We start from the raw sequence: 26574 nt of genomic DNA, 5'->3' as shown, positions 1-26574 counted from the left end.
CTTCACAGCACTCTTCTCCTCGCCTCTGGGCCTTGGGGGCCATGCAGGTTATTTTTTTCCTCTTCTTGTACCAGAGGCATTTTGCTTAGAAACTCTCCCTTGATCATCAGTATAATCCCAGTGCTTGGTAGTCACAGCATCATAGTATCTGGTTTGTCTGTCAACTCCTGTATGTACTGTAGGTGGAAAATTATTGTTCTTCAAAACATTGGATATTATAAATTTTCTAGGGTATGGGGTCAAATTTTATGTCACTGCCCACAGTGAAGAATATTTGTTGCTGTTAATATCAGTGCTTTTTTGAAAGTTTCTACCTCAATCATTAAAAGTACACAGAAATTGTCTTCTCTGTATAATGCATACACTTTCATTTCATTTTCCATTTCATCCTTTTAGATTATTTTTAGTTTTAAGATTCCAGTAGGAAATAAGTTAACTGTGTATTATTTTAAAAATGGATAAGATACTATCAGAAGTAAAGGAAACATAATGTATGTTATTCGTCAATACTTTAATGATCCTAGGGGTATAAGTAATATGAGTTAGTGCATAGCATGTGTACTAGGGGTATTTTCAAAATAATTGAAAAGTAATACATATTATAAATATTTGTGCAATATAAAGGTAGATTAAATGTCACAATTATGAAAAACAGAGTAAACTTTTCCAAGTGATTAATTGGGTGAACCAAGACATATATGTGAACATCTTTTCATGTTGCATCAGTTTTATTCATGATGGTAATAAAACCAAGCAAATGAAATGCAAAATGTTGACTGTGATGTAACGGTGGAAATGTTTACATGCATAAAGGAGTCAGGTTAAATTTATGGCCTTATGATGGCTATATTGGCTGCTAATATTGCACACACATTCTTACAATGATCTATAACACCATGGCCAAAATGCCATGGGGACAAAATCACAGTTGGTACATACTGTGTTGATTTCTCTCTCTTGATGTGCAAAATATTAACTGAGACAGTTTTCGTATAGCTCATTGGCTTTTGTTCAGCATTAGATGTGTGTTTGTCATTAGTTTACTCTTTCTTTGGGAGTGTAGAAAATGGCATTATCAATGTAGAGCAGAGTTAAAATTGCAAAGAGTCTTTATGTTCTGGCACCGTGTAGTTGGCTTAAATTTTTTTTTTCCGATTGAATTTGAATATATGATTTAAAAATGTATCAAATTACTGTTTCACTTGATTTAAGTTTGTAAAACGTAAGTTCTGTATTTTTGAATCAAAACCAGAGATGAATGTCTTCGTTTCAACTCCAGTGCCTGACTTTCCAGAAGGTCTTAGATACTCCAGTGAGTGAGAGGGAGGCATCCTCCTGGACAACAACCCATCTTGCTGCCTCTTGTCTGCTCGTCCCTTTGCCATTGATCAGATCCTGTTCCCTGCTATTTGCTGAGTTTCCCTGGTTTAAATCTAAGTCTTTGGTTTTCTTTCTCTGTAGGCAGGAAGAGAGATATACTTTAATAACTTCTACCACCAGTTGTTGGGTTGAGTTGTTTACCTTAGTCTTAGGTGATAAAATCCACTTTTACAAACAGTATGAGAAAAATGCAGACAACTTGATGTCTGATTTAAATAATTGAATATAAAATTACTCTTTAGTTTTTTAAAATCAGCAAGTTTCATCTACAGAGCTGTAATATATCGAAAACAAACTCACTGGAAGTAATGGAAATAAATGAAACTTTTTTTTTGGTAAGAGGAATATTTTTATAAGGAAAAATGCAATATTGTATAGATTTTAGCTAAAGTTCTATGTAGATTTGGAGAAATACATTGCTTGTAGCATGGTGAAAGTGAAAGTTGCTCAATTATGTCTGACTCTGCAACCGCATGGACTATACAGTCCATGGAATTCTCCAGACCAGAATACTGGAATACGTAGCCTTTCCCTTCTCCATGTGATCTTCCCAACCCAGGGATCAAACCCTAGTCTTCCGCATTGCAGGCAGATTCTTTACCATTTGAGCCACCAGGGAAGCCCTTGTAGCATAGTCATACCAAAAAGGTAGAATTGCCAAAGATCATGGGGCAGTTTTATTTTGCTCTTTTACATATAGTCCAGTGGCCATTACATATGGCATTTTGTCTGCCACAGTATCTTCCCTATTTAGAATCTAGTGTATTGTACTTAGCTTTAATAGCACAATTAGCCTTGAGTTGTCAAAGCTCTTTGATCAAAGAATCTGAGCTAAGGATGCCTTTCCACCTGGTTGTGTAGTCACTGCTTATATCTTTGTGATCTCTATCTGGCAAAATAGAATTGGGCTGTTTTCTAATAAATCATTCATGTTTCCACACTATAAGTCTAGTAATAGAAGCAAAAAAAAAAATCATTCTATTTGGAGTTCCTCTTTAGATACTCTATAGAAAATTTAATTTTGAAGTTTTGAAAGATTATCCAAGGAGGATTCCTTCAGATTTTTTAAGCCTATAATTTTATCAAGTTGGCTTACTGAAAAGCTATGTATTGAGTCAGTAGCCCTCCAAATAGATGCTTTAAAAAATTATTTAATAGTGTGCCCTTGCCTTTTATCAGGGTCAGCTAAAGAGAAGGCTATATAGCAACCTCTTCTATTGGTTTTTGTGAAACTGCAATTGAATTCTGTGGGCTATGTTAGGACTTACCCTTTACAAAGATTCATGTCGTAAAGGCTTAGAGCTTTAGCTTAGAAGAATTCCTATGTCTTCTTACAAACTGGTATCCATTTCTTTAGCAGATACTAGGCGCTCATAGCTCAAAAGTTACCCACACTGAGGGCCTTTCTAAGCATCACAGAACCAAACTGATTATGCCTTGAGTATTTTGGTAAAAACTATTTATTAATGTTTTTCTTCATTCATTGGTTCTTGTTCTTATCGTTATAATGGATAACTACTATATCATTTCCAGAAAAAGGTGGTATAGAAGTAACGGAGCTGAATCTGAGCAGTGTCTAGCTACGTATCCAATTGGGAACATAATTCCTGAAGCCTTACAGTCTGAAGCAATTTTTTATAAAAACAATACTTGGAAATCCCCTAAATCACCACCCCAATTCAGCGAGCACTCCTACCTGCATTTGACTGTGAACACGGTTCTGGTTTCTCCCATGCTTCGGGGATTGGAAATCAGTGCTGGAGCTCTTGTTTCAGATGCCATTGCCAGTTTCAGAGTCGAGGGTATGTGCACAGCACAGAGATGTGAAAAGTTGAAAAGGATTTTGGTCATCTCATTGCAATTGTGTACCTGAGATGATAGCTATTACCATCACAGATGTCTAACTTTTGATTTTTTCCTACAGCTTTAGGATCTCAGTTTCAGAAAGTACTTTTGAGAAGATCTTTCTTTTCCTGATTATTCCTGGGGTTACCTAGTATTAGTTGCTCAGTCGTGTCTGACTCTTTGTGACCCCGTGGACTGTAGCCCACCAGGCTACTCTGTCCATGGGATTTCCCAGGCAAGAATATTGGAGTGCGTAGCCATTCCCTTTTCCAGAGGATCTTCCCAACCTAGGAATCGAACCTGGGTCTCCTGCATTGCAGGCGATTCTTTACCATCTGAGCCACCAGGGACACCCTGGGTATTACCTAAATCAAAGGTTATTCAAAATTCCTTGAATATGCTGTATAAATGGCTAGGGCAACTTATTTTTCCATTGCCATTTATAACTTCCTGGAAAACTGTTAAAACATATATACTTTGATTTACTGACTTAAACAGGGTAATCTTGCCACAAATATACAGATAAACAGATAACATTTGTGTTAGGTGTTTAAAAGTTTTATTATTGCTAGAGTGTATTTTTTTTTTTTTTTTTTTTTTGGAGAAGGCAGTGGCACCCCACTCCAGTGTTCTTGCCTGGAAAATCCCATGGACGGAGGAGCCTGGAAATCTGCAGTCCATGGGGTCGCTGAGGGTCAGACACGACTAACTGACTTCACTTTCAGTTTTCACTTTCATGCATTAGAGAAGGAAATGGCAACCCACTCTAGTGTTCTTGCCTGGAGAATCCCAGGGACGGGGGAGCCTGGTGGGCTGCCGTCTGTGGGGTCGCACAGAGTTGGACACGACTGAAGCGACTTAGTAGTAGTAGTAGTAGTAGAATGTATTTTTAATGAGTCAATTTATTTTTAAAATTAAAATGTATTTTACCTTTTATTATAAAAAAAGGCTTTAGTTATGAAAGTTCTTGGTTGTTCTCCCACAGGATCCTGCCTACTGGGTGAAGATTCATCACTTAGAATACACAGATGGAGGAATCCTAGATCCAGATGATGTCTTGGCAGATGTTGTTGAAGACAAAGATAAGGTAGATGACTCGAAAAGTGTTCTATGTCGTTTTCCTCTATAGAGCCACATGTTTTCCTAGAGACTGAGATCCTTAACAAACTCAGGTGTCAATTATTGTTAAAAGGTACCATCTGTTCAATTTTTACCTAGACAGCCCATAAATCAAAGTTCATCATCAGATGTTTGGAAAAACTTTGTCAAGGTTTGGGAGTCTGTTCATGGTGGCCTAATTAGCAGACACTTCATTCCCAAGAGTTCCTGATATGCCTCAGTAAATTAGTGTCAGGCTCTGAAGCTGTTGCGATTCTCATTGTCATTGCGGGCTCTGAAGTTTATTTGTGGCCTTTGCTAAATATTCAGCTTAATGCTTGGGATTTGCGTGTGGTTCAAAGGAGAGCCTACAATGGGGAGCAAAGTCTTATGAAGAACTATGGTGAAGATTGTTCTTAAGGTAGCTGGCAGCAACTATCTTGAGTGGTAGTCTTTGTCTTTATTGCTAAAGTGAAAAACACTGACTTGAATCTTTCAAAAAGTTTAAACATGTTTTGCCACATATGTGGAAATAATCCCACTGCAAATATCTTATTTTAATGGGATGATTCTTCTGATGCTAAACTGAAAAAGGTATAAACTATTCAAATGGGATACGCTGGTTTACTGCTGTGAAAATTTATTTTGTTACTATATCTGTGTTGGGCTACTGTGATTAATGGCTAATGTGTTCTCCAGAATTGAACTGTAGCTTTCCCTAAGATCCTTACTTCGAATTTTCTTCTGCTATGCATCTTTAGTGCTGTTAGTACTAGGCTAATTGAAGTCTGTAAACATGTTTCTCTGAATTGTTTTTATGCCAAGGGTAGGGGTGTCTGTGTGTTTTAATCAACTGGACTGGAATATAAATAACTGCTTTATTGAACTTATATTACATTTGCATTTTCCTTTTCCATAAGATTTTTTGTCCTGTTGAAATTTACATTAGTCTTTGCACACATTATATGCATTTATTTTCCCTGTTTTCTGTTGTCTTTCAACCCTCTTTTGCTTTGCATTTTAATTAGTTTAGTATGAAACTTATCTCCCTAAATAATTGTAAGCTCCTAGAGGATATGGACTGAGAGATTTTAACTCCTTTTTGTTTCTTGTATTAATAATATCTGGTATACTATTTTATCCAGACTTGATTCTCAAAGAACACTTTTGAATTTGGGCAAAAAAGAAGACTTTTTTTCTCCACAGCTGACTCTTGCTGTATGTGATTTTGATGCACACTTCTTATTGTTTGGTCTCATGGTAAATAATAAAGTGGTATTTACCTTGATACACAAGAGGATTTTCACTTCTGTTTTTCTCCTTTTTTACTTTGTTTCTTCTCTACATCTTCTTTCTTCTTTCCAAATAATCTAGATATTTGGGTGGTATATTAATGAAAAAGGTCTTCCCATTTCAAATTTCACTGATGTCCTCTGTATTAAAATGAAAAGCTGAAATGTGGCAAGTTTAAGTAGAGCCAGAAGAAAATGTCTCACCCCAGCCTCATCCAGGAGCTCATTACAGGCAGGGTGAGCCCATGAGCCGTGCAGGGAAATCATTTGTCCTGTGGACCTCCTTCCTTTTCGAGAATTGTTTTTAACTATCTTGGCATTGCACTTTTAAACCATAATCCATTTGCTAGACATAGAAACCGCTTTATAATCTGTTTTAAAAGGATTCCATCACCATTACTAAATAAGGTAGAAAAGTGAGATAACCAGTTAAAATCCCAGCAAAGAATCAGTGCTATTTGGGTACAAGTTTACTCATTCCTTTAATCTACTTTAACACTGCTATGTGAAACCTAATTGTTATTTTTCTGCAGAGTTGATGAAAATTTACACTTTTGATATTACCAGAAATAATTGCATTCCCTTTTCTTTTTTTAAAAATTATAGAAGTGAAAAAGACAGCATTATTAGTTTTTCTTTCTGACATTCTCTCTGCAATCTTAAAATTTCCTTACAACCCAGTTGTCCAGTGTGGAAAGAAGTCTCTGCCAGACTTTTTAACCTTTCCTTTCTGTCATTTTAGATTAAGCAGTATTTATAACTGTTATTTGTGGATATTTAATGACATTTCAAACTCACCCAAGATCCTTTGAGACAGTACTGAGCTTGGATAAAACTGCAGTTCTACTGTTTTTCAAGTTGATTACCTAGTCATCTCTTACATTTAGAGTATATAGAGAAGGAAGCCCAGAGAAACATGGGTGGATATATGTAATTGCTGTGCTCTAGCCCACACTTCTCAGCTCAAGGAAAGATTCTGACCACAGTTGAGAAATGGCATTAGGAACCATTGATGGCTTAACTGGAAAGGGTGACATAGGAAAAACAGAAATTTAGAATTGGAAAGCAGGAAAGACTGAAGCTGTTAATGTAGTGTATGAAAGAGCCATCCAGTACACTTAAGTAGAAATTAGAGGTTAAGTGGTATTCTACTTAAAAATCAGTTGGGAAGCTAATAGATTTTAATTGATTTTCTAAAGACATGACTTTCAAAATTTCTGGTACCCTAAGTGGTTTGTCTTTGGTCTTCTGTTATTCCTTTGGCCAACACAGTGCATAATGCATATATGATATCTCTTTGGGAGGTTTTATTTTATTTTAAACTTGATTTCCCATTAAAATCCCTTTCAGGAGAACCAAGTTTTTGCTCTGTTGCACTATTTCTAGCCTATATTTTGTCAAAATATTATTGGAGCAGCTTTGGAATTTTGAGTCTTATCATAACTAGTATTTGTGTAAAAGTGAAAGTGTTAGCCGTTCATTTGTGTCCAACTCTTTGCTTCCCCATGAACTGTAGCTCACCAGGCTCCTCTTTCTGTGGAATTCTCTAGGCCAGAATACTGGAGTGGGTAGCCATTCCCTTCTTCAGGGGATCTTCCTGACCCAGGGACTCTCTGACCCAGGGAAGCTATGTGTTATCCCCATTTTTAATTTCTAAGAACAATTCACAGAAATTGAGTCACTTGCCAAAGCTCCCACAGGTAGTAATGCCAGATTCAGCCTCTGGAACTGAGAGTTTAAATCTCCACACTCTATTTTTTTCTTCTGCAATATGCTAAGGCAGTGTGTTTGGTGTTTGTATCTATGATTTCTAACTATGAAAATTCATCAATCATAAATAAGCATGAATTTGCTTTTACACAGTTACTGCCATTGTTAAGAAAAGATACGGAATGGAATTATGGAGAGTAGCAGAATGAATTCAAAACTAATATGCTGTGCATGTACAGTTAACTCCAACTCTCTGTGCCTGCAGCCTGCATCTGATTTACTACAGAGGTCTGCCAGTTTTACCTTTGTTACTTTCTCTTGTACCTCCTTTCCCAGGACCTGGATAATTCAATCCAGTTACAAGTTTGATTCTAAATGGATTTATGGAATACATCTGCAGCCTAACCACTATGTGCAGTTCGCATATATAGTGAACACCATATGCGGGACACTGTGTACTGTGCTATCACAGGTGGGCAGGGCCCCAGAGATGTCTATGTCCTAATGCCCAGAACCCGTGAGTATCTCTTACATAGCAGATTTAATTAAGTGAGAGACCTTAAAATGAAGAGATTGTCTTGGGTTTTTTGGGTGGGCTATATGTAAACATAAGGATCCTTATATATAGAAGAGGAAGGCAGGAGAGTCAGAGTTAGAGAGAGATAGTATGAGAAAGTGTCAGCTGGCCAATGTGTGATTTGAAAATACAGCCATGGAGTGTAGACAGCTTCCAGGAGCCAGAAAAGGCACGTCTCCAGAAGGAGTACAGCCCTGCTCACAGCTTGATTTTAGACCAATGAGCCCATTTCAGACTTCTCACCTCCAGAACTCTAAGATGAATTTGTCTTGTTTGAATTCACTGTTTGAGGTGATTTGTTATGGCAGCAATAGGACATTGGTGCACTGTCTTTTACTCTATTTTAAACTTTTAAAGTGATAATGGTTCTCAAGTTTCATACGACTTTGACTTTTAAGATGCTGTAGGACAAGGAAAATATGGCAATGTATAACTTATATTATGTAAACTGGAATACTGCCATGGTTTTATTACATATACAAAAGTATAATTATACTATGTGATAAGGTATATAGGGAGAATGTTTCTATCTTTGACTAGCATAGGGATTCATTCTGGAGAGATGCGAGTAGTTCTCCTGGACTCCACCAGCCGTGGGTTAGCCCCCTCAATCACCCATGAAATCTGGTCCTCAGATACTATAGTTTCAGTTCAACTTTATCCCTTGTTAGTTGTATATGCTTGGATATGTTTTTTCATGTCTTAGTCTTGATTTGTCCCTTTATAAAATGCATATAAAAGTTTTGCAGGGTCAGTATAGGAAAACTATATAGATTATAAAAAGTTTTAAGTCCAGTATGGAATATAGTTAAGCATTCAAAGGATAACTGTTCAGTTCAGTTGCTCAGTCAACTCTGAATCTTTGAGACCCCATGGACTGGAGCATGCCAAGCTTCGCTGTCCATAAGCAATTTCCGAAGCTTGCTCAAACTCATGTCCATCTTGTCAGTGATCCAACCATCTCATCCTCTGTTGTCCCCTTTTCCTCCTGCCTTTGATCTTTTCCAGCATCAGGGTCTTTTCCAATGAGTCAGTTCTTCGCATCAAGTGGCCAAAATATTGGAGTTTCAGCTTCAGCATCAGTTCTTCCAATGAATCTTCAGGACTGATTTCCTTTAGGATTGACTGGCTTGATCTCCCTGCCATCCAAGGGACTCTCAAGAGTCTTCTCAAACACCACAGTTCAAAAGTATCAATTATTCGGTGTTCAGCTTTCTTTATAATCCAACTCTCACATCCATACATGACTGCTTGAAAAACCATAGCTTTAACTAGATGAACTTTTGTCAGCAAAGTAATGTCTTTGCTTTTTAATATGCCTGTCTAGGTTGGTCATAGCTTTTCTTCCAAGGAGCAAACATCTTTTAATTTCATGGCTGCAGTCACCATCTGCAGCGATTTTGGAGTTGAAAAAAATAAAGTGTGTCACTGTTTCCCTGTCTATTTGCCGTGAAGTGATGGGACCAGAGCCATGATCTTAGTTTTCTGAATGTTTAAGCTAACTTTTTCACTCTCCTCTTTCACTTTCATCAAGAGGCTCTTTAGTTCTTCTTTACTTTCTGCCTTAACGGTGCTGTCATCTGCATATCTGAGGTTATTGATATTTCTTCTGGCAATCTTGATTCCAGTTTGTGCTTCATCTAGCCCAGCATTTCGCATGATGTACTCTGCATATAAGTTAAATAACCAGGGTCACAATATACAGCCTGAACTTACTCCTTCCCTGATTTGGAACCAGTCTGTTGTTCCATGTCCAGTTCTAATTGTTGCTTCTTGACCTGCATACAGATTTCTCAGGAGGTCAGGTGGTCTGGTATTCCCATCTCTTCCAGAATTTTCCACAGTTTGTTGTGATCCACATAGTCAAAGGCTTTGGCATAGTCAATAAAGCAGATGTAGATGTTTTTCTAAAACACTCTTGCTTTTTCAATGATCCAACAGATGTTGGCAATTTGATCTCTGGTTCCTCTGCCTTTTTAAAATCCAGATTAAACATCTGGAAGTTCACAGTTCACATACTGTTGAAACCTGGCTTGGAGAATTTGGGGCATTACTTTACTAGTGTGTGAGATGAGTGCAATTGTGCGGTAGTTTGAACATTCTTTGGCATTGCCTTTCTTTGGGATTGGAATGAAAGTGACCTTTTCCAGTCCTGTGAACACTGCTGAGTTTTCCAGATTTGCTGGCATATTGAGTGCAGTGCTTTCACAGCATCATCTTTTAGGATTTGAAATAGCTCAATGGGAATTCCATCACCTCCACTAGCTTTGTTCATAGTGATGTTTCCTAAGGCCCACTTGACTTTGCATTCCAGGATGTCTGTCTCTAGGTGAGTGATCAAACCATCGTGGTTATCTGGGTCATAAAGATGTTGTTTGTATAGTTCTTCTGTTCTTGCCACCTCTTCTTAATACCTTCAACTTCTGTTAGGTCCATACCATTTCTGTCCTTTATTGAGCCTATCTTTGCATGAAATGTTCCCTTGATATCTCTAATTTTCTTGGAGAGATCTCTAATCTTTCCCGTTGTATTGTTTTCCTCTATTTCTTTGCATTGATCACTGAGGAAGGCTTTCTTATCTCTCCTTGCTATTCTTGGGAACTCTGCATTCAGATGGGTATATCTTTCCTTTTCTCCTTTGCCTTTCACTTCTCTTCTTTTCACAGCTGTTTGTAAGGCCTCCTCAGACAAATGTTTTGCCTTTTTGCATTTCTTTTTCTCTGGGATGATCTTGATCACTGCCTCCTGTACAATGTAACAAACTTGTGTCCATAGTTCTTCAGGCACTCTCTCTCTGAGACCTAATCCCTTGAATCTGCTTGTCATTTCCACTGTATAATCATAAGGGATTTGATTTATGTCATAACTGAATGGTCTAGTGGTTTTCCCTACTTTCTTCAATTTCAGTCTCAATTTGGCAATAAGGACTTCATGATCTGAGCCACAGTCAGTTCCCGGTCTTGTTTTTGCTGACTGTATAGAGCGTCTCCATCTTTGGCTGCAAATAATATAATCACAAGCTGGTTTTAGAAAAGGCAGAGGAACCAGAGATCAAATTGCCAACATCTGCTGAATCATGGAGAAAGGAAGAGAGTTCCAGAAAAACATCTATTTCTGCTTTGTTGACTATGCCAAAGCCTTTGGATGTATGGATCACAATAAACTGTGGAAAATTCTGAAAGAGATGGGAATACCAAGACCACCTGACCTGCCTATTGAGAAACCGTATGCAGGTCAGGAAGCAACAGTTAGAACTGGACATGGAGCAGACTGGTTCCAAATAGGAAAAGGAGTATGTCAAGACTGTATATTGTCACCCTGCTTATTTAACTTGTATGCAGAGTACATCATGAGAAACACTGGGCTGGAAGAAGCACAAGCTGGAATCAAGATTGCTGGGAGAAATATCAGTAACCTTAGCTATGCAGATGATACCACCCTTATGGCAGAAAGTGAAGAGGAACTAAAAAGCCTCTTGATGAAAGTGAAAGTGGAGAGTGAAAAAGTTGGCTTAAAGCTCAACATTCAGAAAACGAAGATCATGGCATCCGGTCCCATCACTTCATGGGAAATAGATGGGGAAACAGTGGAAACAGTGTCAGACTTTATTTTTCTGGGCTCCAAAATCACTGCAGATGGTGACTGCAGCCATGAAATTAAAAGATGCTTACTCCTTGGAAGGAAAGTTATGACCAACCTCGATAGCATATTAAAAACCAGAGACATTACTTTGCCAACAAAGGTCCATCTAGTCAAGGTTATGGTTTTTCCAGTGGTCATGCATGGATGGGAGAGTTGGACTGTGAAGAAAGCTGAGCGCCGAAGAATTGATGCTTTTGAACTGTGGTGTTGGAGAAGACTCTTGAGGGTCCCTTGGACTACAAGGAGATCCAACCAGTCCATCCTAAAGGAGATCAGTCCTGGGTGTTCACTGGAAGGACTGATGCTGAAGCTGAAACTCCAATACTTTGGCCACCTCATGTGAAGAGTTGACCCATTGGATAAGACCCTCATGCTGGGAGAGATTGGGGGCAGGAGGAGAAGGGTACGACAGAGGATGAGCTGGCTGGATGGCATCACCGACTCAATGGACGTGAGTTTGGGTAAACTCCGGGAGTTGGTGATGTTCAGGGAGGCCTGGTGTGCTGCGATTCATGGGGTCACAAAGTGTTGAACACGACTGAGCGACTGAACTGAATATAATCGATCTTATTTCAGTATTTACTGTCTGGTGATGTCCATGTGTAGATTCTTGTGTTGTTGAAATAAGGTGTTTTCTATGACCAGTGCATTCTCTGAACCCAATGTACAGTATGAAAAGGCAAAAAGATATGACACTGAAAGATGAACTTCCCAGTTTAACTGATAACAATAATAGTAAGATTTTGATAGTGTTGTTAGTGCAGTATTTACCTGTGTGTTTTGATTTAAACATTAAATATTTAAAAAACTGAAATATCAAACTGTTTTATAGTGCATTTTAATTTTTTAAAAACCCTTTTAAAATTAGTTCAACAGTCATTACACTGTTTAAGTTTTATAGGAAGATTTTTTTTATGAAAAAGCATTTAGATTAATATTATTTGGGGAATGAAAATGCCAATATGACTTATTAAAATGTGAATTCTTTTATCAAGACTTATTGTGTGATAAACCAAGAAGCATTCAGGGTTCTAATGTGGTTTTGAACTGGAGACTGACTTGCATAGTCAACTCGTGACCTTAAACCAGACACTCAGTCCTGAAGCCCAGATTGCTTTCTGAGCGCACTCTGTTGCCCTCTAGTGGAGTCCCCAGCTCCGCAGAAACCAACTCACAGGAGGTATTTCCTGATGATGTATTTTCACTGTATTTCTAGCACAACTCAGAGACACAGTCATGGCTAATACAATCACGGTTCATATTTCAACTAGTGATTGTCATTTTTTTCATGGTTACCAACCATACTGATATTTACATATGGCTTTGTAAGTTTTAAGGCTGAATCAAAATTTTTGGATTTGTAAAACAATTTAGACGTCTTTCCATCTTCCTTTTCACTGGTTGCATGTTTATTGGCTGGTGGTGATAAAGTATAACTTTTTCTATATGTAGTTGAAGAGTTTATGAGATACATTGTATTTTTCTGGGTATAGGGAATGCTAAATTAAGGTATACTCCTTAAAAAAAAAAAAGGTCCTGTATTATTTTTGAGTTCTAATTTTGTCTATAAGAATCCATTTCAAAGAGAAACACCTATTTTAAGCCCTTGACTATTAAGAAGTCAGAATATGGTTGTGGGAGGTTGTTTTTCTTTGATTCAACAGTTGATGTTTTGAAAGTGCATTTGCAAGGAAGTTTGGAGAATGTTTCAGAAATAAGTGCAGAAGCCCAAAAGGATTATCTTGACCAAAAAATTTCATCTTAATCTTTTAAAGAGTGCTCTCTGCTTATAGAATTACAAAGTTACAGAATCATAGAAGCAAAAGAGACCTCAATAATCACGTACCTTAACCCCATCATTTTCCAAAGGAGATTCATCTGAACCAAGGATAATTTACAGGGCTCCATATTTCCAGCTTATTTCTTTCCTGAGTCCATTTCTGCATTTCCTCCCTGGGATCTTGATAGCATCTGGTGTGGATCAGAACTGCTGAATTTCCCACTCCAAGTTGGTTTCCTCCACCGACTTCTTTATTCCTGTCAGTAGGAGCATCTTTTCCTACTCTTTCTTCCAGGCTTGTACTTGTACTTGCAGTTATTTTAAAAATATTTAATCCAATTTATTCTTTGAACCTAATTTATGTATCTGTTCCCCTCTTTCTATTTCTACAGCTTTTAAATTTAAAATAAAACCTCATGCAGGGTTAACTTAGTTGATAAGGAATTGGTAGTCTTTTCTTGCCCTTCATGCCCCTCAAGTGTTCTTTGCCACAGATGCACTGGGACACAAAGTGGCTGCGAGCTTGCATTCTGCAAGGCAGAGTCAGCTCATCTCTTGGCTCTGCTGTCTTATTTGGCTTTGGGCAACTTACTTAACCTTCTTGTCCATAGTTTCCTCTTAGACATTTGGAAGTAAAATAAGTGCTAATTTTACAAGTTAATACATGAAGTGTTTAGGAAAGTGCCTGGCTTGTGGTGAGTTATGAATAAGTGTTATTATCATTAACCTACTACTATTAATAAGGTAGGTTATCTTATTCCTAAAGTATTGCCTAAGGGGTGCCATTGCTTCCAGTGTTTACAAAATCAAGGTTAAAGCTCATGGCCATACATTATATTTAGAGAACTCAGAACGTCTCCAAACTATTTTTCTCAAACTGTGCCTTCTCAAACCTCAAAAGGAATGAAAGGACTATAGTAACTGGTCTCTGAGGTTCCACGTGCTTTTTGCTCCATGGCTTGCCTAACGTTTCACTTGTCTGGAGTGTACTTGTCCCTACTTCCTGCTTATCCAGGGTTCATTCAGTATATTATAGAATGAAAGCTCCATGAAGAAAGGGTCTTTGTTCACTGCTGTGTACCAGGTGCCTGGCATTTCATAACTGCTGAGGTGGTTGTGGAGTAGAATAGAATGAGTGAGTGAATTAGTATATGTATGAGTTTTCTGGTCTTGAGCAAACCATTTAACTACTCTAAGTGCTAAGTTTTTTTTTTTTAATAAAGTGAATGATTAATGATAATGTTTTCACAGTGTCTTTGGGAAGATTGAGAAATTTTATATGAAAATTCAGTGGAAATTAGGATGTAATTTATACATGTAAATAATGTGTATTCCTGCTGCTCGATTCTTTGCTATCTTTCAAGATCCAGGTCAGATTGCATTTTGTTCTAGTTTGTTTTCAGACTATCATAATCCTGAATAAATTCTCTGTCACTCTGTAATTTTATAGAAATCATTAAGTAGTCTTTTAAAAATATATTATCGCTTTATAACACTTATCAATTGCCTTTTTCAAATCCTGAATTTTATTATGGTTTAACTTCTCAAGTCTTAATTTTGTCTCTCCAAATGTCTTGTATACTCCTTTAGGATTGGGATAGTCTTTTCAAATATCTAACACCTGGACTTCTTACCTGTGGCTTGGTTTCAGTTAGTGATAGTTATAACTGGAACTGAAGGTTTAATTGTCCATCTTTTTCCTTCCACTTAACTACGTTGTGTCTTTTAAATTTTTTATCATGATGCAGTTTGTAGGCACGTTCCAACCTCAGAGGAGCACTTTGGAATCGATGCCTTTGTGACCTTACAATGGCAAAGACAAATGGTGTCGGGAGACAGTAATGTAAAGCAAAGTAATCCAGGTGATGCCTGTGTCCAATACATTCTCCCTGATGCCTTCTGCAATTTACTTAGTTGGCAATGATAATGTGTGGGAGGAGTGAAAGAGAATCTGTGCACAGATGTGTGTGTGTGTGTGTGTGTGTGTGAGGGGTGCGTATACACTTGCCCTGAGCATGCTTGTGCACATCTGTGATACAAAGGTTTTACTGGGAGTTGGAGAGAAATGGTCAAACTTGATAGTGCTGTTAGTTTTGCTAGGCATTTGAGTATAGTCAACAGTAAAACACAAGAAAATTTTTGACATATATGTAAAACTTCAAGTTTGGTTGGAGGGAAAAAGGCAATGATACTAGAGATTATAATAATCTTTACTTAGAGCTAAAATGTAGTTCTAAAAGAAAAAAATCAGCATTTCTTCCTTTACAAGCATACCTTTGCTGCTGCTGCTGCTGCTAAGTCACTTCAGTCATGTCTGACTCTGTGCGACCCCATAGACAGGCAGCCCACCAGGCTCCGCTGTCCCTGGGATTCTCCAGGCAAGAACACTGGAGTGGGTTGCCGTTTCCTTCTGCAATGCATGAAAGTGAAAAGTGAAAGTGAAGTCGCTCAGTCGCGTCCGACTCTTAGCGACCCCATGGACTGCAGCCCTCCAGGCTTCTCCATCCATGGGATTTTCCAGACAAGAGTACTGGAATGGGTTGCCATTGCCTTTTCCGAAGCGTGCCTTTAACCATATGTTATTGAACCAATGTTCTCTCTTGCAATAGCTTCTTTTGAGGCTATTTGTATAGGTATATCTATGCCCAAGAGTTATATGACCATAATTAGGATTTTGAAAATACATGTATTTTGATTTATATTAATGTATAAATGGCAATTTCATTAAGGTACCTGAAATTACACCAATACAAAGCTACTTAAGTTATAAAACATCCTCTTTCAAAAATCTAAATACCTCTGGGTGCTAGTTGAACACCACATTGTTAATAGGTAAGTATGTATAGATTTAATCAGATTGTGGTTCCCGCGCCCCCCTCTCCCCCCCAGTATCTAGCTGAGATCAGCTTTACTCAAGGAATATTCTGGAGTGTTATGTGGGTGACGGCTTTAGCCATTTTAGTCCAGGTTTTTCATTGTATTACTCTAACCTCTTTCAACCTCACTTTTCTCATTTTAAAAATCACCTACTACTGTCCCACCAACCATACAGAGTTGGTAGGAGCATCAAATGCAGGTAAGTACCTGGTAACACTTTGAAATATTAATATGTTGTACCAAGCAAATATAGAACTTTTGCCATTATTCCCTGTAACAGGGAGGCATTTAAGCAAATGTTTGCTTGTAATCCGGGAGGGCCTTGCCGTCATGTAAGAACAGTGAACCAGAGGAGAGGAATGTGAGAGAAGTTTGGAGGAAGGAGGCTGATTATGTGGAAAGAAAACAGTCTTCACTTCTTGTCATCCAGTGAGGTGTTTAGTGAGGGAGAAGGGGCCTTTTTAACTGGCGAAGAGGATACAGGGGAGAATTACAGGAAGGGGAGAGGCAAAGTACTGAAAGGAGGAAGATTCAATTTGCCCTTAGAAATTTAATGAGGACAAAGCAAGGATACCAGAGCTTCCAAGAACACACAGGAAGGCATAAACCACAGTACAATGATGGTTTCCCAGCACTTTCACGATTCTGGAACTTTGATAACACTTGTGTGTATGTGTTTGCTGCTTAGTTCTTAATGATTAACAGTAGATTGCTTAAAATGAAAAGGAGCTGGAGCCTCCTTAAAGGAGGTGGAGTGTCTCTTTTAGGATAAGAGAGATCTTAAGAAATAAGATGAAATTATGGAAAGGAAAGCACCTGAATACATGGAGTCCCACGATTTAAGAGAAAAAAAAAGAAAGAAAGAAACAGGCCAGCCGGGAGATATTCTCAGTACTGACAAGTGACCCATGAAGCTTAAGCGTCACCAGGAGATGTTATCTATTCAGCAATTTCATGGGAGTAGCTCTGTATCAGACTCTTAATCTTGTATGATGTTTGTTGTTTTCAATTCTGGTTTTTCTATTTCCAGGACCTCACATTCACTGTATATTATTAATTAGCTATATTGTAAATGGGCTGCTCTTGAAATCACATTCACGTTTATAACACTTCTGAGGTCCTTGTTCCAAATTCCATTTGTATTTATAGACGACTTAACATCTGCAGATAAATTTTTAGTAAATAAGAATATTTAATTTCTTTAAACTTTTTAAATTGTAGCTTTTTAAAGTCCTATAAGTATATAATTTTCTGTTTAAAGATAAAATGTACATCCCCACCATGAATACTGAAGCTTAAATAATTTTGGCAGGATTACTGAACTTTATATTTGCTGCTTTAACTTTTTAAGTTCTCTTTTTAGCTTCCCTTCTTTTGATGTTATGAATCAATATTGAAGGATCAAGTGACATTTCCTTAGCAATAAAGAAGAAAGCCTCCTTGTGCAGATTTTAATCAGAGGAGCAAAATAGCACAGAAGCCTGTTCATATTTAATATCTTTATTAATCTCAATTCAAAATACATTACAAGTGAAACAGATATTTACATAATACTTAACCATAAGCAGACCGAGAGACTGCAAAAATAACATGATTCGAGATGTTTCTCATAGCTCACCAGTCTGAAATATGCAGCTGTATATAGACAAAAAGTTGAATCTAATACTTTGTAATTGATAACAGGGTGAAAACTTTTCTAGATGGCTAACTGAGGGTAGCCACTGTATCCATTTGAAATGAACCTAATGTGGTCCTTTAAGTACAAATTTTACAAAGCTCTGGGAGAACTTATTGGAATTAGCTAATATTGCTACTAATGCTGAACCTGGATGCTCTTTGGGCTTCATGGTGGCCAGATGGTAAAAGAATCCTCCTGCAACGCAGGCAACCCAGGTTCAATCCCTGGGTCAGGAAGATCCCCTGGAGAAGGAAATGGTAACCCACTCCAGTATTCTTGCCTGGAGAATCCCATGGATGGAGAATCCCATGGACAGGGGATCCTGGCAGGATACAGTCCACGGGGTCACAAAGAGTTGGACACCACTAAGGGATTAACACTTTCACTGTTTTGGATGCTATTGAGAAGACTGAAGGGAGTCTGCTAACTGTCCTCAACTATCTTGGAGATCATAGAAAAGAAGGACTAAATTCGTTTATTTCTATCACAAGAAGCTGGGCCATTGAAGTTTTAAGGAATTACATTTCAGCTCAATATAACGAATAGCTCTTCAATAAAGTGCATGCTGCTTTATAAAGCGTGAACTTGAGTTATTGAGACTATCTAAGCAAGAGTTGTACAAGCATTTGCCAGGAATTAATTCTTTTAGGTTTGGAGTTTAATTAGAGCATCTACAGGCCAGCTATGAGCCCATGAGGCATGCATTTCAATCTAGAAATATGAGGTAGGCCCTTGTAGCTGATCATTGTGCAGTGTTGTGTGCTTACCCAGTATCCATCCCCATTAGGGGAACTCTAGTTTTGTTCAGGTATCTTTCTCCCTCATGTGACCACCCATGTCAAAGGGTAAGTCTGGGTGGGCCTTTATCTGTGTGCCAGTGTCTATAGTCCAAACCTGCAGGTGGTTGATTCCAGGACCCACCACAGATACGAAAGTACACTATTTCTCAAGTCCTATAGTTGGACCTTCATATCCACAGTTTCATTTCTAAGGATTCAACTAATTGTGGATTTTGTAGTTCACTGTATATTTACACGGGGTGGGGGTTATAAGTGAGCCAGCACAATTCAAACTCTTGTTCTTCAAAGGTCAACTATACTTTGAGAAGGGCGATATGATTCTGTTTGTGCCAAAGATGCTCAAGGAGAGAGGTATGCTGATGCCTTCTGGGAAAACTTTTCTATCTCCTGGGAGAGGTTTCCTCTGAATTCTGTTCTATTCTGAGGCTTGGAACTCCTGCATCCTCCAGCTTCCAGCATGAGGTAGAACTATCGTGGAAGGAGAATCAGCACCCACGGACTTCAAGGACATGGCCTCTGCGCCAGTGGATTTAGTGAACACTAAAGTCCATCCTAATTGGGACATCCAATTACATGAACCATTTACTACTTTATATTTAAGCCTGTTTCATTTGTATGTTTTTGTGACTCACAGATTGAAGTTTCCCAATTGTCACCTACAATGGTAGGAGTTGGGCTCCATCTTTCCACTGTTCTCATTCCCACTTGGTTGGGGTATATTTGTTCTTTCCTCTTTTATTTCTATATGTGGGGTTGGCCAAAAGGTTTGTTTGAGTTTTTCTGGTAAGTGTTACAGAAAACCCCGAACAAACTTTTTGGTCAACCCAATATCTTATGTTAGAAAAGCTGTCTTAATTTAGTTTATAGGTCTCCTAAATTGTTTGCTTTCTTCTTTTCAGAAGTGTTTGAATTGTTGGTGAAAGAGTTAAGCCCCTAAGGTTAAAATGCATATTTCATTGTATGACTTTGATTCAGTAGGCAAGATTAATTGGGAATTTTTCCATTTGGTGAGAATTACATCTCATTTTAAATGAATTACATGGCAAATAGGTGGGGAAACAATGGAAACAGTGATAAACTTTATTTTCTTGGGTTACAAAATCACTGCAGATGGTGACTGCGGCTATGAAATTAAAAGATGCTTGCTTCTTGGAAGAAAACTATGACCAACCTAGACAGCATATTAAAAAGCAGAGACATTACTTTGCTGACAAAGGTCCATATAGACAAAGCTATGGTTTTTCCAGTAGTCATGTATGGATGTGAGAGTTGGACCATAAAGAAAGCTGAGCACTAAAGAATTGATGCTTTTGAACTGTGGTGTTGGAGAAGACTCTTGAGAGTCCCTTGGACTGCAGGGAGATCAAACCAGTCAATCCTAAAGGAAAACAGTCCTAAATTTTCATTGGGAGGACTGATGCTGAAGCTTCAATACTTTGGCCCCCTCATGGGAAGAACTGACTCATTGGAAACGACCCTGATGCTGGGAAAGATTGAAGGCAGAGAGGAAGGGGAGGACAGAGGATGAGATGGTTGGATGGCATCACCAACATGATGGACATGTGTTTGAGCAAGCTCTAGGAATTGGTGATGGACAGGGAAGCCTGGCATGCTGCAGTCCATGGGGTTGCAGAGTCAAACACAACTGAGCGACTGAACTGAGCTGTTTGCATTTTTCGTAGAATGAAATAATTCATGATAGTAAACTATTAGATTTGTGTTTCTTATAAATTCCCACTTTAATAATTCTTTCAGAAGGTAAATACAGCTAATATCTTAAGGATAGGGAAATCAAAGAGTTCTGGTTTGAGCTTTCTTTGATACTTAAAACTTAGTTAAGTAGCTTGTGTGTATTATCAAGGAACACAAGGTCTATCTTTCCCAGAATATTTTCTTGAACTGGTCTCCCTAATTTTTATTTTAACAGCATGGAATAAACATTTGGTGCTAATCTTGAAATATTAGGATTTCTCTTTAACAAATGCAATATTTACATCAAGAAACTGAAGCGAATATTTAAAGCATACAGATTAAAGGGCTTCCCTGGTGGCTCAGCTGGCAAAGAATCTGCCTGCAATGTGGGAGACCTGGGTTCAGTCCCTGGGTTGGGAAGATGCCCTAGACAAGGGAATGGCTACCCACTCCACTTTTCTTGCTTGGAGAATTCTATGGACAGAAGAACCTGGTGGACTACAGTCTGAGATGACAAAGATTTGGACACGACTGGGTGACTGATACTTTCAGTTTTTCATACAGATTAAAAAAACTCAGGTTAAGAAATTTGCCAGAACTTGGAGTGAAGTATAGCAGTCTAAATAATTCTCCAGTGGCATGAGACTATAATGTGGCTAATACTTGAACTTTCTGTAAGCATTGAAGATGTTTGGTGTTTGTCATGGTTTACTCAAATCATCTGGAGAGAGATGACCTTGTCCTGATGGAAGGTTCTCCTCTTCCTAACCCTTACCCAAGTTATAGAGAGGTACCTTGATGTAGCAAGGGCAACCCAGAGACTACCAAGGTTCCTGGAGCCCTAAATAGGACAGATGGGAATTTTTCTTTTTAATCACTAAGGCAGTGAGAGTGTTGTGAAATAGTCAATGCATTTTATATCCATGTTATATAAGAACAACGGTCTTTCTTTTGACATTTAAATCATGGTCATTCTTTTCTTAAGTAGCTACATGCCAGTTAAAATCAAAGTTCTTTGAGCTAGCTGCAGAACTCTTTCCCCAGACTACATGGAATATTTAGGTGTATTTTGGAAGATTGAAGGGAAATGGGGGAAGGGTCCACATAGATGTGTGAGAAAGTTGAATATGTGCTGGAGGTGGAGGAATGAATGTGCCTGGTTAGAAAAATAATTTGCAGATTCAGTGTGCTGATGACTTGGAACAAAAAGAAGTGTTATGATAAGCGTCAAAATAAAACAAGCAAAAAACAATAATATGAATAATAAAGTCATAGAAAAATGATAAAATAATGTTGGCATTTCCTTAGGGAGGCCTAGTGTCAAAGGCATAAACACTCAAACTATTTAGATATCTCTTCCCCAAGTGGAAACTACTATTTAAGGAAGTTAAGTATTTAACTGCAATGATTGAACATAATGAACGAAATGTTTTGTACTTGACAGAGACTTCAATCTGAGATGTATCTTGTGCTCATATATAATGCATTAAAATATGGAATGGTTGGTTGGCCAAGTTTTTATTTTAAACTTTAGTATCTTTTGTGTATATATATATACAAACAAAAAATTTATCAAGTTGGCATGTTTCAAGAAAACTTAGACTGAGAACTTGTATATTTCTTGCTACATTGTTATTTGAAATGAATATTCAAATAAAAGTAGGATATTAAACATCCTGAGGTACTGGTCTTTAAAACTTTGCAGTTTCTTGGAATTTAGAAACTGAAAATGAACATCAGATTTATTGAAATGAACACTTTTGGAAGTCTGTTTCCTGGTAATTTAGTTCAACATATTGCTTAGATTTTTCTAAAACAAAGTATTTTCCCTTGTAAATGGAAAATGTTTCTTTTATTCAAAAATAAAGTCCCACGGTCTAAATATCATCAAAAATAAACCTAATTTGGGATTTAGAGATTTTTAAAATTTTAGTTGGAACTTTATTTGAAAATTTAATGTTTATACAGTGAAAATAATTATGGTTAGACTATTCTGAGCACCATTTTAACAGTATTATACTTTATATGAAAGAAACAGCATAGATTTAAACAATTTGATAGTTTCTCCATATAAGGAGAGGAATGCAGCCGTGGATTGAATTTTTGACACACAATCTTTTATTATGACATCTAGTTGATTAATACTCCAGCCAAATCATTGTTTTAAAATATCTCCTTTCACTGTCCATTAGATCTGGATCTGCAAGCATGCATAAAACCTGGCATCCACTTTGTACTTCTCACCATTTACTTTGGGACAATGCCAGTGTCCTGGTTATAGTGTTTAAAGTATAGTCTAATTGCTTTAAGAATTTGTCTAAGGCCAGACAGTTTTTACATGTGACTTTCATGCATGTGAGTGACACATAGACAGTGTCAAGACAAACAGCATTTTAAAAATAATAGGTGGTGGGATATAGGAGTTTTGAAGGGGCACATCTGTAGGTTTTTTCCTTTGTTCTAAAGTTACTTAAAGCTGCTGCTGCTAAGTCGCTTCAGTCGTGTCCAACTCTGTGTGACCCCATAGACGGCAGCCCACCAGGCTCCACCGAAAGTGTTAGTACTTGTTAAGTTAAAAACATTTAGAATACAGTAAAATACAAAGAACATCAAAACCTTCTGAAATCACATCAAGTAGAAGGAATCATAATTTTAAAATGGGCATATAAGTTTTTGCATACATAATCAAATATAAATATTAAGTAATTTTCATGCAAAATTGGTGTGGTAACATGCTTTTCTTTGACTTCTTAACACATCATTTTTCTAAGTGTTTATTCTTTGAAGAGTGATTTGTAAAATCAGCATAGTTTTCTCTGCTTGTTTGGGGATTTTTAACATCCTTTTTGCTTTCTGTTTCAGATTTTGCTATAATTCTGGTTAATAATTACTGTAGTTACTGCAGGTAAATTTTAAAAACAAGAAAAATTTTAATTGTAGAAATTGGAGGCTATTGTAGGAAAATGACTTTGCCCTCCTTCCACTGTCACAGAGTCATTCTGTGGCTGAGTCAGGTATCAAACTCGGATCTCTAAAGCCAGAGTTCTTAACCATAGTGATTTAGACACTGAGTTTGTTTTTCCATGCTCATGGTATTTTTCTAGTGCTCTATGCATTGTCTTTGCACTAGCTCATGGAGAAGGTGTTATGCCATGAATCCTTACCCGTTATGTATTGATAGTTTTTGTAAAACACTGTTAAAGAGATGGGATGTGTGGGGAAAGGGGGTGGGCTGGGGAGTTGAAGAAAGTGACAACTAATTTTTTTCTGTTACTTTATGTTCTTGCAAAAAAAAAAAAAAAATAGGTTGTGAATTTCTTTACTTTTATGAAATGTTTTAATTTCTGTAGAGTTTCCATGCATTATTCAAGATTGCAAAATGATTTGAATTTCAGGAGCAGACAGATTTTCTGATGAGGATTTCAAGCTGTGTAATTATGAAACCCATATAGGTTAAAAGTTCAGAACTCGTTAGCTTAATCTTTAAAAAATACCCAGTTGATAAGCATAGATTTCATTTCAGAGGCCACACTGTCAATGTCACTTATTGTTTTCATTTTGGACTTGGCCATATGTACAACTATATACTGGTTGATCATGATTTCATACCACATGGCTTGTCTGGTATTGCTGCATAATTTATAAAGAAAATTCATATTTTATGGTGGTAAATTTGACGCCATAAAGAAAGACACATTTCTAGTAATTTCTTTAACAATTTCTTGGCGTCTTAAAAATTTGAGGAAGTTAATAAGTGTCAAATATCCACAAGGCCCATTGGAACCTGTTACTATGATGTCAGAGCATGCATTCAGGAAATGTAAAATTCCTTCAGATAAAGCATAAATGTTTCAGAGTAAAATGTAAGGAAATTAATGTTCAAGTTAGTTAACTCATAAAGGAGAATTTTTATTGTGGTTAAACATCCATAACAAAATTTACATTTTAACTCTTTCTGAAGTCTGTAGTTCCTGGCACTAAATGTATTCACATGGTTGTACCATCATCACTACTGTCCATCTCCAGAACTTTTCATAATAAAAGTTTTTAATTTTAAATATTGGGTTGGCCAAAGGGTTTGTTTGAGTTTTTTCCAACCCGAATGCACTTTTAGCCAACCCAGTAATATAATTCAGGTATCACTGAGAATATGTTTGGGCTTGTAGTGATGCTTGGTACCTTTAAAGCTTTTGACTTTTCAATTTGTGTAAAAATTAACTTTGAGGTTGTAGTTTTTGTTATTTTAGGTAATAACATGACATTTACTGATACAAATGAAATCCTGGCCCATTTTTGAAATCTTGTCAGGGTCATGCTTATTTTCTTTCTTTGGGAGGCAAGGATATTGAGGGGAAAATTACATTCACATAAAAACAATCTTATGAAGAACCATTCAAAATGATTAAAGATACTATGATCATCAGAGAGTTAAAGATAGAAAGTAAAATATGGTATTTGTGAGATTTTTGACTGGCATGAAGCTTTTAATGCATATTATCTTTCTTTGCTAATCAAGGTGATTGAGATGCACTTGCCTGTTAAATAGAAGTTGCTCTCGGCTTTTAGTTATGAGATTTTACATTTATCTTCTCCTCATTTGAATGCTACATAAACCCTCCCCTTGAATCTGAGGGGGTCACTATTTTTTTCTTAGATTACTACTGTTACATTTTGAGAATATATTTTTTCCGAATGCTTAGAGAATGATAACAAAAAAAGAATTTTTTATTGGTTCATTTCATGCTTGGTAAGATTCCAACTATCAAAACATTATAAAATTTTGAACCTAGAGGCACATTTCCTCACCAGAGTACTAATTACTGCAGAGAACTGGAGCGAGTCATTATGTAGTAGTATTTATTAGAGCTGCCCAATTTTAATGTTTTTTGGACCAGAGACACTTAAATAAAAGGTTAAGCTGTTTCGGCACAAAAGTGGGAGGAAAAACTGCACAGTGCGTGCAACACTGTCAAATACAATGCAGGAAGTGTGGAATTAATTGAAAATTACTCATCTACTTGCATTGAGAGATTCAACATCTTTCTTCAAGGATGCCCTGAGCATGGCAGATGCTATTTTTGGTTTATTTTCATTATGTTTAGTATTGGGCCCCTGTTACAGTTAGGCACTGGTGCTATGAAGAAGATACGAAAGACAAGCGTCTCCCTTCATGGTGCCTATATTCTTGAGGGGGAAAAGAGACGAGGAGGAGAGCAACAGAATCATGTAGCAAGCCATGCATGGTTAGTGTTATAAACACCAACATAACAGACAAAGGTTTGGGGCTAAGGGAAAGGGCATTTTAACAAAGTTGGTTAAAGGAGGCTCTTTAGAGGATATGACATTTGAGAATAGCAGTGAATGAAAGTCATTTGAAATTTTAGTCATATATAATTTTAATAGTAAGCAGATGGATACCTCTTCTAAGTATGAATAAAATAACTATACATAAAATAAATGCAAACAGCTATAGAATAAAATAAGCTATTAAATAAGCAGGTATAATATTCTATTTAGTAGATATTTGTTAACATATCCAAGGCACTGATTAGAAAGCAGATTGGAGAAGAGGAAACAAAAGTAGTGTGTCTCTTTATTTGGAAAAGTTATAATTCTGTGTAAATCATGGTAGTTTGCTAAGAGTGGGAGAAATGAGCAGACGCAGTGATGAAGTGCGTGGGGAGCAGCAAGTTCTCTTTGGCTGAACAGCAGCAAAGTCTGTTACATGGTAATTGTGTACCATTTGCCACTTCCTTTCCTCCTCTCTCTCCTCCCAGTGATGATCTTATCTTCATTCTGAGTACTCAGTGACCAGGAAGTATTCAGTAAAAGCTTTTTTGGGGGAATGGATCAGTGAATGAAGACAGACCTTGAGCTTTTTCAAAAGGCACTTTTGAGGCAAAGGAAAGAGAGGGTGGCTTGCATCTATCCAAAAGGGTGGGATTTATTTATGAGTAGGGAAAAACCCATCAATGTCTGGGAAGGAAACAAAGGACAGTGGAGAGGAAGCAGACCAGATGCAAATGAAGAAAAAAGTGAGAGAATAAGACTCTGGAAACATGGATGGAGTGACCTAGAAGAGTGACATTTCCTTCAGAGATGGGAGAAAATAGAAGTGGGGTTGAATAGGTAAAGAAAGATTTGGAGGTGTGTAGGAAGAAGGCAATGGCAACCCACTCCAGTACTCTTGCCTGGCAAATCCC

At 37.4% G+C, this 26574-nt stretch overlaps 1 protein-coding gene across 1 annotated transcript in view; it reads left to right on the top strand.

The window, feature by feature from the left end:
- PARD3B (par-3 family cell polarity regulator beta) overlaps positions 1-26574 on the top strand; it is a 1148960-nt gene that overhangs the window by 149594 nt on the left and 972792 nt on the right. Inside the window, exon 2 of the mRNA XM_070387813.1 lies at positions 4211-4312. Within this exon, the coding sequence (XP_070243914.1) occupies positions 4211-4312 (102 nt within the window). The remainder of the gene's footprint in view (positions 1-4210; positions 4313-26574) is intronic.

This window comes from Bos mutus, chromosome 2 (assembly GCF_027580195.1).
Source record: "Bos mutus isolate GX-2022 chromosome 2, NWIPB_WYAK_1.1, whole genome shotgun sequence".
In the NCBI taxonomy this organism is placed as follows: Eukaryota; Metazoa; Chordata; class Mammalia; order Artiodactyla; family Bovidae; genus Bos; species Bos mutus.
The sequence above is the reverse complement of the archived record's forward strand: the minus strand, read 5'-3'. Positions and strand labels throughout refer to the sequence as shown.